Raw genomic sequence first — 18472 nt, 5'->3', positions numbered from 1 at the left:
CCATGCAAATGCCATTGGGACAACTGCTACGCAGTTTACCAACATTGTGGGTAGACATAAAAGAATGGGTAGAGGGTGGACTAAAGCCAGCAGCCATTGCAGAGGAGATTTGCTCACCTCTAGCAGAAAGAAACTTAAAATACGCAAGGGAAAGAACGCCTAGATTCACCAAAATATTTGTTAATCAATTGGGGCATTATTACAAAAGTGACAACACTAATGCTACAATACCAATTCATCATAATAACGGATACCAAGCATTGGCTATCCTAGATGGTGGGGTGGGAGTCAGTACCATCACAAAATGATGTTGGGAAAATTGGGGAAAACCCGATCTGAAAAGAGCAGATCTTATCATTAAAATGGCAGACACAGACAAAACATCTTCAAGACCCATTGGGCTTTTAGAGAATGTGCGACTTAAACTCTTATGTTCCGCTACCATCATACATTTGTGGTAATGGGTTTTCTATGCCAACCAGACTCATATGACATAATCTTGGGGAGACCCTTCATGAGGGAATCCAAATTGGTGCATGATTGGGCATTAGACCATGTTTATGTTCAAAGGGACTTACAAATTCTAAAGATATATTTGCGAACATGAAAAGCACACCCCATGGAAGGGAAACTATTTCGTAATGATTTGGTCACTACCAAGCGAACCACATCCTTATAAATATGCCAACCCAGGGTGGAAGTTTCAAAAGAGGAAGAGCAGATCTTATCATTAAAATGGCAGACAGAACATCTTCAAGACCCATTGGGCTTTTAGAGAATGTGCGACTTAAACTCTTATGTTCCGCTACTGTCATACATTTGTGGTAATGGGTTTTCTATGCCAACCAGACTCATATGACATAATCTTCGGGAGACCCTTCATGAGGAAATCCAAATTGGTGCATGATTGGGCATTAGACCATGTTTATGTTCAAAGGGACTTACAAATTCTAAAGATATATCTGCGAACATGGAAAGCACACCCCATGGAAGGGAAACTATTTCGTAATGATTTGGTCACAAGCGAGCGAACCACATCCTTACAAATATGCCAACCCACGGTGGAAGTTTCAAAAGAGGAAGAGGAAGCGAGAATGTATGCATCACTTTCTCCTCCAGATTTCAGTGAAAACTGGATGCATGTGCTAGCCACCATAGATGTGATGCAACTTCAAGGAACCCAATACGTTGAATCTTGGACTGTTCCCACTACCTCTCTCTGTATGGTCAATTGGCAATGCATTGAGAGGATGAATTTTCAAGGATATAAGAGACTAGATCACAAGGCCATTTTACCCACTGCCGAACGTCTTAGAAGATGGCAGAAACAGAAATGGTATATCACTCATCAAAATGCCCTGATACAAAGAAAACCCACGGATGCCGAGTGGCTATGATACCTCGAAGATACTAAGGGACACGATGAGTTTTCTAAGGATTGGGGTGAGGAGTTAAGTAAGGTATCCCTTGAAGGGAATCATAGGGAGGGGGTCACCCTTCAAGAACCAAAATTGCCTAAGCTTACAAAAGCTGGGTGCCAAAAATGAAACAAAGCTTTGGCAAAAGCCGAGCACGAGGCTAAGAAGGTGATGGCTAAAACAAAAAAAGAGGATGAGGATAAATCAGACCTGATTTCAGTACCAGACCATTTCAAGACATACACAATTGAGGAACAAAAAGTGGTCCGATTGACCGCAAAAAGGGTTAAGGAAGATGGTTTATCCACATCATACGATGGCCCAATTGAGGTCAAGGAAATTGATATTGCAGAGCCAGGGAAGGAAACCAAACCTATTTATATCACTAAAGACTTGACTCAAGCTGAAGAAAAGGAGCTCGTTGCTCTCCTTAAGAAGTTTAAGGATTGTTTCGCTTGGAACTACAAAGAGATGAAGGGTGCACCACTTGAAGGGTGCAACACACGATCCCAATCATGGACGGATCAAGACCAACTAGGCAAAAACTATACCAAATGAATCCTAAATATACCGCAATTGTAAAGGAGGAAATTGATAAACTCATTGTTGCGGACTTCATCTACGAGATAGAACATACGGAGTGGTTATCACCAATCGTGATTGCGCCAAGGAAGAATGGGAAACTTAGGGTCTGTTTCGATCTCAAAAAGGTTAATGCGGCTACAAAGAAGGACCATTACCCATTTCATTATACAGAACATGTTTTGGAGAGAGCAGCTTGGTGAAGAAGCTTACAGCTTCTTAGATGGATTTTCAGGTTATAATTAGGTGTCTATAGCACCCCGAGGAAGAACATAAAATGGTCTTCAATACAATGTGGGGGACGTTTGATTACAAAGTTATGCCTTTCAGTCTCACCAATGCCCTAGCAACGTTCCAACGATTAATGTGCACAGCCTTCAAAGACTACTTTCAAAAGTGGTTGGAGGTATTCATTGATGAGCTATGTGATTACTCCCAATGGTCAGACCATTTGGCTTACTTGAGAAAGGTGTTTGAGTGATGTCAATTGTATCATGTATCCTTAAACCCTTTAAAATGCCAATTTTGGGTCAAACACGGTGTGATCTTGGGACACATCATCTCTAAGAACGGTATCTCCATGGATGAAAGCAAAGTCAAATTGATTTTGAAACTTCCCCCACCCACTAATTACAAAGGGGTACAGAGGTTTATGGGCCACGTTGGGTACTATCGTCGCATCATAGTATTTTATACTGAAATTGCCTGACCATTATATAGGTTACTCATTGTCTTCGAATGGACTAAAGAATTTCAAGAAGCATATGATAAATTGAAGTAAACACTAGCCAGTGCACCCATTCTGAGACCACCTAATTGGGACCTTATATTCCATGTACACATCGATGCATCAAACTTTGCTATAGGATGTGTATTGGCACAGCTTGGTGAGTTCAAACTAATGAAACCATTGTGTCACTAATCATAATCCTCAAAATCTTGGATTGAATACTTATTTCCATCATTCCTTCTCGGTGTACCTATGCATCATTGGCAACCAGAACGCTCACCACCTGTCCACTCAGGGGCCTTTTCGATAGTTCCTAGCTCATAGTAACCGGCAATATATTCACATAACAAAAATGGAATCTCCATCACATCTCATCCATTCATTCATATTTATCTGATTCACATCACATCTCATCCATTCATTCATATTTATCTGATTCACATCACATCTCATCACATCTATTCACCTCACATCTCATCACCTCTATTCACATCACATCCATCCATCCATTCATTCCCATCATTCACATCACATCACATCCATCCATCCATCCATTCATTCCCATCTATCTGATTCACATCACATCTCATCACATCTATTCTCCTCACATTCTCATCATCTCTATTCACATCACATCCATCCATTCATTCATTCCCATCTATCTGATTCACATCACATCTCATTACATCTATTCACCTCACATATCATCATCTCTATTCACATCACATCCATCCATCCATTCATTCCCATCTATCTGATTCACATCACATCTCACATCTATTCACCTCACATTCTCATCACCTCTATTCACATCACCTCTATTCACATCACATCCATCCATTCATTCACATCTATCTAATTCACATCACATCTCATCACATCTATTTACCTCTCATCTCATCACCTCTATTCACATCACACCCATCCATCCATTCATTCACATCTATCTAATTCACATCACATCCATCCATCCAATCATCATCTATCTGATTCACATCTTATCTCATCACATCTATTCACCTCATATTTTCATCACATCTTATCTCATCACATCTATTCACCTCATATTTTCATCACATCTATTCACCTCATATTCTCATCACCTCTATTCACATCACATCCATCCATCCATTCTTCTCATCTATCTAGTTCCCATCACATCTATTCACATCATATTCCCATCACTTCTATTCACATCACATCCATCCATCCATTCACATCTATCTGATTTGCATCACATCTATTCATCTCATATTCTCATCACTTCTATTCACATCACATCTATCCAATCATCTATCTAATTCACACCTTATCTCATCACATCTATTCACCTCACGTTCTCATCACCTCTATTCACATCACATCCATCCATCCATTCTTCTCATCTATCTAATTTCCATCACATCGCATCACATCTATTCACCTCATATTCTCATCACTTCTATTCACATCACATCCATCCATCCATTCACATCTATCTGATTCGCATCACATCTCATCACATCTATTCATCTCATATTCTCATCACTTCTATTCACATCACATCTATCCAATCATCTATCTAATTCGCATCTTATCTCATCACATCTATTCCTCACATCTCATCACCTCTATTCACAGAATTTAAACATAGAATTTAAGAGGATCCTAATTTTTGATATAAAGATTCTTTACGCATCTATTTATGCATAATTCAAATTTAAGAAAAATAACACTTTTGAAATAAAATTAAATCCTTTATGCATCTTTCTATGCATAGATTCAATTTTAATGAGAATAACACTTTTGAAATAAAAATAAATCTTTTATGCATCTTTCTATGCATAAATTCAATTTTAATGAGAATGACTATTTTGAAATAAAAATAAATATTTTATGCATCTTTCTATGCATAAATTCAATTTTATTGAGAATGACACTTTTGAAATAAAAATAAATCTTTTATGCATCTTTCTATGCATAAATTTATTTTTAATTAGAATGACACTTTTGAAATAAAAATAAGTCTTTTAGAATGCACAAACGGAAGGAATTAGTCTTTTAGAATAAGAACCTAATGATAAACTTTAGTTCCACAAAATTTAAGAAAATTTTGCCATAACCTCCTTTGTATGGCTGACCATTTCTCAATTTTAACACTCAATTTATGACTTGAATTAATCCAATTTGAATTCTAATATCTCTAATCTACTCCATTTTCTAAAAATCAAGAGAGTAAACAATGAAAAGAGTTTAATCAATCATTTGATTAAACTTTCTAGGATTAAGAAGGGCTGAATTGTAAAGAAGAGAAGGGGGTGGCCTTTCCATCAAGGCATAGCAACAGATTTTAATTCAAACATTTTCAAAGCATAAAATTTAAGAAAACCATAGATTTAAAATTCACAAGTAAAAATTAAGCTTACATGGAGCTTGTAAGCTTTCCTTTGGCTTGAGGGATTAAGGGTTCTACTCTTATTTGCAGCAAGAGTGGCCACCAAATTCACTTGGAGAGGATTAGGCCAAAAAACAATTGAATTATCAAGAAATTCAATGTTAAATGGCTGACACAAGTAGAGTAACAGTGCATAAACACCATTAACCTTTTATAAGGGGGAGGCTTCTCTTTATAGGAAAAAGTGAGCCTCTAACCAAGCAAACTGATTCTAGAATTTTTCAGATCAGTTTGGTCACTTTTTGACCATTTTTAGGTTAGTTTAGCTTACTTTTTGGATCTAGTTGAAATAGGAGAGAGGAGAGATGAAAATATCTCATTATTTGTGAATTTAAAACTCATCCACACATGTGAAATAGGCGCCTCCTTCATGAGGAAAATTCCCCACACCGAGGTGTTAAAAATGCATCATTTCCTCTAAATATCTCTTCTTTTTTAACTAATAAACCTTGTCCTTAGTCAACTCTTCATCTTATGTGAGCATTTACTCATTTTTGGGAGATTTTCGTTTATTCTTCATTTTATCTCTTCATTTTATCTCTTCCCTACATTTGGATTAATCTTATTAGTCCATAGGAACCTTAATTCAAAATTTTCTAAAAATCTGGACCCTCAAGCTAAGGTCCTTTTTACCTATTTTCAAATAATTCTAATTGCACATTGGAATGTTCTTTTTGAATTTTTGTTTTAGGGGAAACCATTTTAGATACTAGGAGGATTTTTATATCCAAAAATATCTCAATTTTGAATTACCTCCCTCTAGATATTTTCTCTCTCTAGGCCAAAACAAGGTAAAATAGGATATTTCTTTTATTTTAGAGAGGGGAATAATTATAAGATCAGAAGGGGAGGTTCTTACACCTGCACACCTCAAAAGCTGGAGGGAGGAATCTTACACTGAGCCTTTTGTGCCACACTCACGGCCTCTGAGCCACGCTTTACTGCCCTTTGGATCTGAAGCAGGGGACACGTCTTGTGTCTGCTTGTGTTGGTGTACGAACGGGACTATTGAAGGCAATACATGCAACTCCACCATCACTCCGAAGGGGGGTTTGTAGTTTGGAGTTAGTATGGAGTCTAGTCTAGTGTCCTTTGTGGTTTGAACACCCCTTATTTAGGTTTACCTATAAAAGCATGTACTTGGGTCCTTCATTCTTTCATATGAGTACGATTCAAGTTGTGCAATCTCTCTCTCACACTTAAGCTCTCTCTCTCTCTTGCACACTGCACCATCATGATGATATTTCATCCCCCATAGCTCCTTGTGTGATCTTGTGGGTACCAACATATACACTGCCACTAGAACCAAAGTCGTAGGTTTTAACAACGGATCCCCTTGACGTGTTGATAGCAGATGCGAGCCTAGCAGGCTAGAGGGCATTACTAGATACATATACCCACAAGTTCTTTGCCACTAGGACATGCCACATCATATATATCCACATAGAATAGTTGGTTCCATCCAACTTGTCATCAACGGCGGACAGCATGCTAAACAACTCATCATCGGGGTTTCTGGACAGTTTGCGTAGCAAAGGAATATACAGACTGAAGTATATATATGACACTAACCCCCACCATCCCTAAAAGGGTGGATCCGGGAAAGGGGGGGTTGCATCAATGTGCCATATGAACTCTATGCCAAAGTGAGAGCAGACACGATGTGGGATACATGCCACGTTGTCAAGCCGTGGGGGATGAGCTAGGGTATCATCCAACAGCTCCCCTCCATGCGAATGCCAACGCAAGGACTGTACAACAGGAGGCCATGCCAATGAGGAGGGCGTCAAGGCCAAGGTGAGAACTAGTAGGAGCCAACGCCAACAAAGGAAGGATGCTAAGGCCAACAGAAGGATGTCAAGGCGAGAGCAGACATGAATGTTGGCCCTAATACCATGAGGGTAACGACAGAAACCTTAGGAAAGGTTGGGTGTAGGGGGGTCTGACTCCCCTGCCACCTAGCCACCCAAACCCCCCACCATCCCTAAAAGGGTGATCCGGCACAATGGGGGGTGCATCAATGTGTCATATGAACTCTACGCGAGAGTAAGAGCAAACATGATGGGTGATATATGCCACATGTTAGTAGGCCGCGGGGGATGAGACGGCAATGGCAGAAGCTGCATGGCTCTTATTGATTATAGGGTTTCTATTGTTTTGTTCTGTAACACCTTGCCCTTCTCGAGGTCCAACAATCTTGAGTTCTTGCTTTGGAATGCATAAAGAAATTAATCACTAGAAGAAAAATGGAAATTCTCTTAGATGCTTTAGAATTACAAAACATTATGTTCTATCCACTTTTTCTTCGTGTGCTTTAGTAGGGAATGCGGCAAATTGTGGTTATTGTGAGGGAGCTCATAAGGTCTATCATTGCATGACTTACAAGAAATATAACCAACCATGTGAAGGATTTTTCTCACTCTTATGACGTATCCTAAGACTATTTGAAACAAAGCATTGATTAATGTCTTAGCTTTTGAAATAGTCAATTATGTCAAGAGATTATACATTCACCGGGAATACCAAGTGCTACAACCTAAGCTTCGAGTGTAAGCTTTCAAAATGATAATTCTCTTTCTCAAAAACCTTATTGCAAACACCTTTTCCTTATGAATTTATTACACACACTTTTTCCATTAAAAATTTGATATTGCAAACACAATTAATGCAAAAGATTACAAGACACATAACACATTGTGGTCACCATTTCTCCCAAAAACAACTTTTTTATTTCTGAGAACTAAAATCATCATCTTCTTCTCACCTAGTCAATCTTGAAAGAATAAGCATCATTACCATGCTCATGAAGTATATGGAAACTCTCTCTCTCTCTCTCTCTCTCTCTCACACCCCTCTTAGAAGCTTTACCTTAAATTTGCTTGAAAAGGGTGGCCAAGCTCGTGTATAATCAGTTATTGTGCAGCATAAGCTTGTATTTATACCCTTTCTCCTTAGTGACAAGATGATGCTCAAAAAATAGTTGCAGCTCTGAACCGTAGCTCGGATTTCAAAAAATAGTAAAAATAATTTTTTTAATGCTCTATTTAACCATGAAATCAAAATGGTTGCAACTCTGAAACCGTAGCTCCAATTTGAAAAAATAGTTTACAAAATATTTTTTAATGCTCTTTTTAACGATGAAGTCAAAATGGTGTGTAGCTTGGATTGACAAGGTGTAAAAGATAAAAATGATATATTTTTCATGATCTATTTTCAAAATGATGATTATTTATGAGCTTGGGGGAGTCGCTATCTCCTCTAAACATTTGGTTTGTAATATAGCGAGAGATTCGTAAAAAACAGGTACAGTACATAAAAAAATGGCCTTTCAATGAAATAAAAGGAATTCTGGAAGGCAACTGTATGCATGTAATGATTAGATTCATGAGATTAATAAAAAAGCATGGAGTGGCTTACAAATTGTTGAGGGAACCCAAAATGTGAAGCTCTAAGTACACTCCCACAGTGAATTCTCATAGAAGGCAACTGTATGCATGTAATGATTAGATTCATGAGATTAATAAAAAAGCATGGAGTGGCTTACAAATTGTTGAGGGAACCCAAAGTGTGAAGCTCTAAGTACACTCCCACAGTGAATTCTCTGACAGTTTCAATCAGAATGCATATTAACCATAGCCAGCCCACTAGAGCTTGTCTAGGATGATGGTCATATCGGCAAAAGCGGTGAGCCACACGTACATCACACATGAGATTTGCATTGCTTGCAAAATTGTGAAATGTCTCCAAAATGTTCCCTTCCAAAAACATATGCGTACTTGGCGCAGCTGTCCTCCTGATGTGATGGAATATAGATGACTAATGATAATGCATGGATACCCTACTGTAAAATGTGGAGGAGGAGGATGGTGATGATGCATGGATGGCCTGTTAAGACTTCTCTTTTGAGATAGGAAAGAGGCCAAAAAAGGAGAGTTGTAAAGGTTGTGGGAGGTCATCCGTACATTCGTTCAAGATGGAGGTAGTGGTACAAACGGGAATCTGCCAGCTGCTATTGCCAGTTGATGTCATGAGCAACTCCCAAAAGGCTTTGATGTCTGAACTGCTCTTGTTGTATGTTCAACGATTTCATATCCCCAGATTCAAAAGAAGGTTGCTGAGAAAACAGCACATAATAGATCATGGTTCACGCTTAGTCATGCATATAATGCATGAGATGGTTCACAACTCTCAACAACGAATGAAAGATAAAACTAATTGATGGCTTTGATAGCTACCTGGAAATAGTGAGGCTTTGTGTGCTGCATTGCATTCATCACGCTACTGCTTGACGTTGGCCATTGCAATGATAAGCCATTTCCCGCTGCTAAAGAACCAGCCAAAGATGATGGATTCTCTTCCCCATATAATACTGAGTCGCTGCAATTGGCTTCCATTTCAACGCTCATCTTTTCTCTCTTTATGTCTCCATCCTGATAACCCATCTGCTTCAAACCAGTGAAAAGATGACTTGCACCTTCTAGTTGCTTTCCAAACTGAATCACATTGCCTGGAAGACAGTTTGATGCATTGTCGGTATCCCTGCTACACAAAACTATGTGAGGTTTACTACAAACACCTCAGCATAGACCGTCCATTTTAATCCAATAGAGTCCAGCTAAAATAGGAAGATGATAACAGTTAAATATAAGCAAAGACTGACCTTTGATTGAATATAGAGTTGGAGTCGTGGTAAAGTGCTAACACGCCTTGCGGCCTGTGGTCAACTTCCCAAGATCCTTGAGTCGTGGCATCTAGGACTCCTGGATTCAGTAAACCCTCCGAATAAATCTGTAGAATTACAAATCTTGATATGAAAGAAATCTTCACCACGCTCATAACCATTCATCATTTTGAAAGACAACTGAGAACCTCATTACCAAGGTAAATTCAAAAACCACACCTGTTGTCCCACTCTCTGAGCATAAGGAACAATGCGTTGACTTGATTCAAGAAGTTGCTGCTCAAAAGGAGAAGGTCCACACTAATTGTCCCATGATCCCAGTGTGCCATATACATGTTCATCCATGTTTAACACACACGACATACTACACATGCAATTGTTCATACAGTGTTCAAGCACGTGTAGATGCAATATGTGCTAGTTATCTAGAGTACTCTTTAGACATAATGTGGCACAGCCACATGCATGTACTTTTCTTTTCAATAAAAATAATCATGCCAACAATGCCAAAAAAAAAACCGTTACATTTGTAGAATGGCGTGAAATACTATGTTACCTTATGGAGCTGAAGCTCTTGGAGTCTATTTTGCAATAACTCTTCCAACTTATTTGCCTCTTCAATTGTTTGGAACGACTCATATCCTCTTCAAAGAAAACAGAGAATATGGGACCATTAGAGGGGTGGGACAATGTAAAAATCTTACAAAAACTGCATGGAATAAAAATTGTAGACCTGTGAGATCTTGGTGAGATCATATAAACTCATAAGTCCCAACATATACCAAAATAGCTAGAGTAGAAGACGACCTAGGACCAAGTTGTTACCTGGCCTAGATAGCCACTACATCACCACTATCTCTATCGCGTACCTTCGCAAAGTTCCACATTGGACAAAAACACGAAAAAGGCCTTTGCACGAGAGAGAGAGAGAGAGAGAGAGAGAGAGAGAGAGAGAATCCATATGATGGAACAAACAGTAGGTGGTGGGACTTGAACCTGGATCTGGAGAGCAGGATGCAAAAAAATAAACCACTTGATGGTAAGTAGAGCATGATGACATAAGATGAAGGCAGTGCCAATGAGGTGATCTGTCAAGTGGTAGATAAGTTTGACTAGGACTAGGATGTCCTGGGTTCAAAACCCCACATGGTGCTTCCTCCGCGGCATTGCTTACGGGCGGATAAAAAAGCGCCTACGAGGGCGGGCACCTAAAGGGGCTGAAAACTGGAAACAACGGGAGGATCTTGGGCCTAAGGCCAGATACGAAACAAAAACCCTTTAAAAAAAAGATAGGCAATACTAATCCATTTTAATGTAATTTTCCAAGAGAAAATAACAGGATTGGCTACTAGAGATGTGCAGCAGTGCACGGAGGGTCACATTATATGTATGTAGTAGCATAGCATGTTCGTTCATGGGAGAGAAGAATGGGTCATGGGTGCAACATCTATATGACGACTTCCCTGATAGGAAATACTAAAATAACAGGATTAGCTAGTAGTGCACGGAGGGTCACATTATATGTATGTAGCATAGCATGTTTGTTCATGGGAGAGAAGAACGAGTCATGGATGCAACATCTATATGATGACTCTCCTCTTCCAGAAACGAACATGTACTTAAGGTATATAATGTGATCACACCACAAGCTTGAGCCATACTAGAACTGCCCTGTAGTTGTCACTCAGACGGTTGTTTATCTAGCCAGCTTAGAGAGCTAGAACTTGATTCAAGTCCCATTGTATTCCGTGCCATCAGATGAATCATAGCTAGCTTGGCTATGATGATAAGGCCCTCTCTCTCTCTCTCTCTCTCTCCAGTATACTTTAGTGCCATCATATGGACCAGATCATATGTGGTCCACCGGTGTGGCTATGATCTCTCTCTCTCTCTCTCAACCAACCAACCAACCAACCAACCAACCAATCCATCAACCAGTCACATGCACATGTGCATGGAGGCATGGGCGTGTGCACACAGTGCACACACACACACACACACACACCGTCAGTGAGGTGAAGTCATACAAGTTAAGGTGACCATCAGTGAGGTGAAGTCATACAAGTTAACAGTTTTAGAAGTAGTGTTTGTCAAGACATGGGAGTGAAATTTGTACCTTAACTTCTGCTGTAAATGCAAGCTTTCGATTTGAATATTTTGGAGGTACATGTGCAAATCCTGTTGCAAAGAATCACATGCAGCATTGAAAGATTGACGGAATAAAATGTTATGGAATTTTCAAATGACAGTAATTCGGCCACCAACTTGAGAAGAAAGATACAAAATATCACACCTCAATACTTTGAGTAGTGCTGCTGCATTCACCAGTAGGCCAATGTACAATAGAATATGCACAAAAACAATACTTGTTCATAAGCAGAAGAGTTTATGGAAAATTAAAACTATTTCTAAAAAAGAAGCCAGCTTTCGTATTATTTACTTTCACATGTAAAAGAACTCTAACATAAACGTCCTAATCACATTCACAGTTAAAAATCAGTGATTTTCTTACGTTTGGCGTGTGAATTCCTCCACGTTGACCTCGTGATCTAGCTTCTTAAAGGTGCGCTTGAGTTGCTGCATACATCATAATATATTTTCAATAACAGCTAAGAATGATGCTATCATGATATAAGAAGCATGTGAAAGCCAATACAAAAGAGACTGGATTCCTCCCCAAATCACCTCCAAGGCTTCAACTTTCCTGCAAAGGCAAGCCATGTTGATGTGTTCAGAATTCCAACTAAATGTTTCTGTACCTAGTATATGTGAACTCATAGTTGCACATTATACCACATAATAGTGTGTGTTATATTGCTTATTGCTTACTGTATTATTGCAATTTCTTTTTTCTGAAACACTGTATATTGTGGTCACAGCAAACATTTCTGTTTTGAGAGAGGAATCATATATTAAGTTACCAAAATTGAGCTTTATGTAGGCTGGCAGGATTTGAGCCTAGTTCCTGCCCAGCGAGTCCAATCCCTCTACCACCCCCTTGGATATAGGCATGTTATGTTATTGCTTTTAGAGAGGCATGTTGTAGCACGCACACACACACACACACACACACACACACGCACACATTATAAATTTTTACTGCATTATATGAGATTGTAGAGCTGTGTAAAAGCCTCGTAATGCTGTCATAAAGATTCTTATATTTCATGAGTTGAAAGAATATTCTAGAGTTGTTGAAAAATTGTCATAAAAATTTGAGTTGAAAGAATATTTTAGAGTTATTGAAAAATGAGAAGATTGTCAATGTCTAGGTGCCTGTTACTGCATCGAGAAGATACCTTTTGGCCCTCTCTTGAGGGGATAAATTTGCAAACCGCATAAGTACTTCCTCCGGAGGACTGAAGATGTGCAAAAACAATGAAGTATTAGGGTGAAATAGATACTTAAGAAACTAATAAAGAGGCAATAGGGGGGTGCGTGCATGTGTGCGTGAGAGAGAGAGAGAGAGAGAGAGTTTTCGTGTAGTTTGTTAGGGGACAGAACTTAGTAAGAGGAAAGAGGTTTTGAACATTTTGATTACCTAGTAGTGTGCGTGTGTGTGTGTGTGTGTGTGAGTGATAAACAAAGAGAGAGGGGGTTTGGAATATAAGGTTCCAAATGCAAACCCAATGAAGTTTAAAGAAAACTGTACTAATGGACTATACTGCACGAGGAAGAAAACCGATACAATTCCAGCCCAGAGAGAGAGAGAGAGAGTCCTAGAGTCCCAGCTATGCTATCTATATTTGGATCCATGATATGCAAACTTCCAGCTTCATAAAATTTGGGATGTGGGTGTGCAGGACGCACGTGTGCGTGTGTGAGAGATCGATCAGAGAGAATATTCAGTAGTGTGTACCTGACGGAAAAACAAATCCACATATGCAAACATTATTTGGGTGATGTAGCGATGAGAAAAACATGCAGGAGGAGCAAGGAACGGTGTGCACAGAGAGAGAGAGAGGGGGGGGGGGGTGGGGTATTGTGAGAGAACTCAAACCAACCACGGTATTGTGTGTGTAAGGTATGGAGGGAGGGAGGCACCATGGTATTGTGTGTGTGTGTGTGAGAGAGAGAGAGAGAGAGCGGTACTTACTCCACCATGGTATAGGGTGGAGCTTTGGGGGCGCATCCAAGCTGCAGCTATGATCGCGTGTGGGAATTTGAGAGGAGGGAGGGCAGGACAGAGAGAGAGAGAGAGAGAGAGAGAGAGTCGAGGTATTGTGCAGTTGTACCTCTTGGAGCCATTGATCCAGGAGAGCTTGCCGGCGGGCGAGAAGAGGATGAGGAGGAGGTCGATGTCGCAAAGCGTGGCAAGCTCCTTGGCCTTCTTCTCGAGGCCCGCCTTGCGCTTCGAGTACGTCACCTGCTTCCCAACCGTGGTCTCGATCTTCTTGATGGCCAGCTTCACGCGCCCCATATTTATAAAAACACAGCAATATATATATATATACTGAGCGCTCCCTCCCCGTCTCCTCACCACTCACAGTCCCCTCTCAGAATAGAGAACCCTCCCTGCGGTCTGTGCTCTACCAGATTAGGTTATTGCGCTTATATATATGGAAAAAATACTAGAGAGAGAGAGAGAGAGAGCCACCACCCACCACGAAGGGATCAACAACAGCCCCCCAAATTTTGCTTGTGTAGCTCGGAAGAAACCTAAAAGCGCGACTTTTTTTTCTTCTTCCTCCGCTCTTTTCTCTTTTCGCTACGCACATCGGGCCAAAATGAGACGCTAAATTTAGAGCGAGTCAAACGCATGCCATGCAATCCCCAAGTAAAACATCCCCCATGAGTCCTCATTGCTTATTCAATGCACCCCCCGTCCTTTTGATGTTTTGTGCTAATCACGTTAGGGCCTAGGATATTTGCGAGCTGCGAGATGTGTTTCACATGCCTCAACCAAAAAAACAATATCATTCACCAATGTGGAATACATGTGATGGTGATCCATTGCCCTAAAAGGCAGGTATGGAATTGGCAACTAGACGAAGAGTTGTGTGTGTGCACGCATGGTGTGTGTGTGTGTGAGAGAGAGAGAGAGAGAGAGAGAGAGAGAGTCGTGTCCATAGGGCTCACAAGCAATGGACAACACAGAGCTGATGCAATGGGTATTCTTTGAATGTTTTTAATCAACGGATGGTTGTCCTTCGTGTCACACATGTATGATGCTAAATACATGATATCGTGACAGTACAAATGTTAGAAATATCATGAATTAATATTGAACAAACAAAAGTGCTCACCTACCTTATCCAGAAAAGTTTGTCGACTATTTTTTCAAAAGAATCACCATAACTAGTTTTAAGTGAGTTATAGAAAAAGACAATTATACTACAACACTTAAGATAGAAATTTTAAAAGAGCTACTTAATTCTCCTCCTCCTCCTCGTTCTTCCTCCGAAGAAGAAGTCTTCTTCTCCTCATCCTCCTCCTCATTCTTCCTCCACCTTCTCACATACTTCTTCTTCTTTCTCCTCCTCCCCCTCCTTCTCCTCTAATTCATGTGAAGAAGAGCAAGAAGAAGATCAAGAACAAGTCATGCTCCTTCTTCCCTTCCTTTTCCCATGTAATCCCATTTTTAGCCTCTAAGGTGATACACCTCAAAAGCATTGTAAAAATTTCTTGTGACCAAGAATAGATATTCTAGCCACAATAATTTGCTGAGAAAGGGCATGTTAATTGTGGGTTTCATATGTAAGAAAGGAAAAACCATTAGACAACGCTCAATCAAACACATCTTGAGAGACCCTTTCAGCATAGAGAAAAACTTACCACCCACTATCTAAGGTGAGTATCACATGATTAACATGCCCACCTATCACATGATTTGAGATTCATGCTTGTTTCTTAAAACAAGGCATTTGTTTATTTTTTATAGCAAGAAGGTGTGTAGCACTCTAATGCTTGTTTGCAATGCTTTTTAAGGGCATTCGGTCATGCTTCATGCACCTTATTCTCCCCCTCATGAGCTTGCTCCTAAGTTTCTACATCTCATGCTAAGAAAATTACACACGTCTCTGATCCTCATATCCCATGATGACTCGTTCAAGAGGATCAAACTACTTAAAGTCTAAATAGAACAATGAGAGTAGCCTCTATTTTTAAAGTATGCTAGAAAACAAAGGATAGCATGCTCCTTGATCTCAACAAGTCAACAAGCCACCTTCATCCATTACTTTTTTGGTTGCGAACAATTTTTCTTTCTAAATCTGCCAGGAACCCACGTCCAATATAAAACCACATAACTTGTTGTCTTTTTCATTTGAGATCACCTTGCGCTTTATAATAGTCCGTTTTATGAATAAATGCCGAAATAGCCAAAGAGACAGAGAGAGATGGGTCTTGGGGAGGGGACTTTGGGGAATTGCATGTTCGTATACATGTAAGAGGGGATTAAACAAATAGTTATGTAGTGTAATTTATTTATGTAAATTTACAAGGGGATTTCTAAATGCAAATTCTAAAAATGTGTACTTACAAAAAAAAAACAACAGTTGTATTAAAATTGTAAAAGGGGGATATTTTAAACAATACATCCTTGCATGCACGTGCTATATAGGTTTTAATACAGTGATCCCCTCCTAGGAGGGGCAAGGGAAGGAGAGAGAGAGAGAGAGAGAGAGAGAGAGAGAGAGAGAGGGGGGGGGGGGGAGGGAGGATGGGAGGGCAAAAAGTGAGCAAGGGCAAGAGAGAGAGAGAGAGAGGGAGGGAGGGAGGATGGGAGGGCAAAAAGTGAGCAAGGGCAAGAGAGAGAGAGAGAGAGAACAAGAAAAATTTTCTGTCTCATAAATCTTAATATTTTGACTAAGGAGAGGTATGAAAAAGTATCAATTTATAGAATTTATGTTATACATACATATGATCTCTAAATAATTGGGAATTATCTAATGATGATGTTATGTGTTCAAATTACTACTACTATAATAATAATAATTTAGTTTTGATTTTTTTAAAAATGTTTTTCTTATTCAAATCTATCTTTTGTTATGATTAAATTAATTTCCTTATTTGTTTTTAATTACATGTACCATTTATCAATGGGCATGGTAGTTTGTAACACTAGGCTTGAACCTAGTCTTGAACACTACAAGTACATAGGATGCCTATAGCCTATGAGGGTGGATCATGAGCATCATGTTTTACATGAACTCATTAATGCTTTTCTTAGGGTACACATTGCATGGATTTTTGTGGAAACTTATTGACATGTATAGTGCTTTGCAACCATTACGAAATATGAAAGGCTATTTGTATCCTTGAGATATACTTTTTGTGATCATTAATGTATGGCTCAAGTGACCTTTTATTACACATTCTTCTTCTATGGTCATCACATCATATACAATGGAGATCAATTTATTTATCGAAAGGCACTAAGGTATATTTTTGTAAAATAAAGCAAGCTATTATTGGCTGCAAGGGTCTATTTAAGATATGGATACTCTAGATGGAAAGGGGAGCCACCATCTGGAGGGGGCATATTGGACTCAATATTGTGTTGTGAGTCTTTCTTATTTCTAGATGGAAAGGGGAGCCACCATCTAGAGGGGGAAGATTGCACTCAATGTTATGTGGTGAGTCTTTTTGTACTTTGATTTCTAATTGTTAATATGTACATAGGTCAAGCCCTATCGATCACACTATTTGGATCTAAGGTGGGTCAACAGAATATCAAACTTTTAGGTTAGTGCCATGGTGGTACGGGACGTGCATGGTGGTGTAGTCGCGTGAGGTGGTCTAGAGGAGATTTTGGTGTAGAGATCTGAAGGCCTCATAGTAAGGTGGCGCACATCTTCCAACCTTGGGAGTGGTTAAAAGTTGAGAACCCATGTTGGGAGGTGAGTCTACCTACTACGTTCCTTGTTGTGACCTATGTATGTGCATGTCTAAGTGCTCTTGATGGAGGATGATCACGAGGACATCATGTGCTAAATCTCTTAAGAGTTTATATATACATATATGATAGCATAGAAGTTGGACCAAAGTGGTTAGTGTGTACAACAAGGGTATACAATGACATTTTAAAGCCAGACCAAAGTCATCAATGTATACAAGGGTATTTCTCATGGAGTTATGGATGGGCGTACGCCGTCTTTCTAAAGATCTCTTAAAGATACATGAAAATGGACCAAATTTAGTAAGCTAGTTTTTAATAACGTAAGATCTAGAATAAATACCATAGTTTAGAGACAAGGCCAATTGTTCTTATACTAAAAAAGCACCGATTATTGCTAACTGTTGTGGAATTCAAAGTTTTCTTCATAAATTAGGATATCTCTCAATCTTTCAAAAGTTTATCGTGTAAAAAAGAAGAACGTGTAATAGAAGGTCCCTTGACCCATACATTAATGATTTAAAAAAAATTAATGATCACATGTTTCTTCACAAATTGGGAATCGTTATATCTCCCAGTCTTTCAAAAGTTCATCAGGTTAAAAATCATATTTAAATATAAACTCAATCATAAATTTGAAAGCATATATACTAAATCCATATACAAATTCTTAATGTCTATGATCTCATTTACTAAATACAACAAATATGTAAGGTTGTATTTTGTATCACCCTTCAAGTACAAACCTTCAAGTACAAAAAAAGGAACTAATTCATGGACTAACACTTTA

At 39.2% G+C, this 18472-nt stretch overlaps 1 protein-coding gene across 2 annotated transcripts; it reads right to left on the bottom strand.

Annotated features, from left to right (window-relative positions):
• Positions 1 to 8558: 8558 nt before the first annotated feature.
• On the bottom strand, positions 8559 to 14355 carry LOC147613414 (agamous-like MADS-box protein AGL30). Of its 2 annotated transcripts, none has more exons than XM_086781160.1 (11): positions 14081 to 14355; positions 13145 to 13204; positions 12531 to 12549; positions 12358 to 12422; positions 12139 to 12160; positions 11962 to 12023; positions 10402 to 10489; positions 10065 to 10121; positions 9825 to 9952; positions 9400 to 9703; positions 8559 to 9278 (listed from the first exon to the last, which is right to left on the bottom strand). In XM_086781160.1, exons 1-11 carry the CDS (start codon positions 14263 to 14265, stop codon positions 9174 to 9176), a joined length of 1095 nt encoding a protein of 364 aa, XP_086637286.1. In that variant the 5' UTR covers positions 14266 to 14355; the 3' UTR covers positions 8559 to 9173. The 2 variants fall into 2 exon arrangements, with proteins under 2 accessions (XP_086637286.1, XP_086637287.1); XM_086781161.1 differs by having other exon boundaries at positions 12139 to 12157.
• Positions 14356 to 18472: the final 4117 nt, after the last annotated feature.

The sequence above is a fragment of the Cibotium barometz genome, chromosome 43 (genome assembly GCF_041138505.1).
Source record: "Cibotium barometz isolate CiBa-2024 chromosome 43, ASM4113850v1, whole genome shotgun sequence".
Lineage (NCBI taxonomy): Eukaryota > Viridiplantae > Streptophyta > Polypodiopsida > Cyatheales > Cibotiaceae > Cibotium > Cibotium barometz.
The sequence above is the reverse complement of the archived record's forward strand: the minus strand, read 5'-3'. Positions and strand labels throughout refer to the sequence as shown.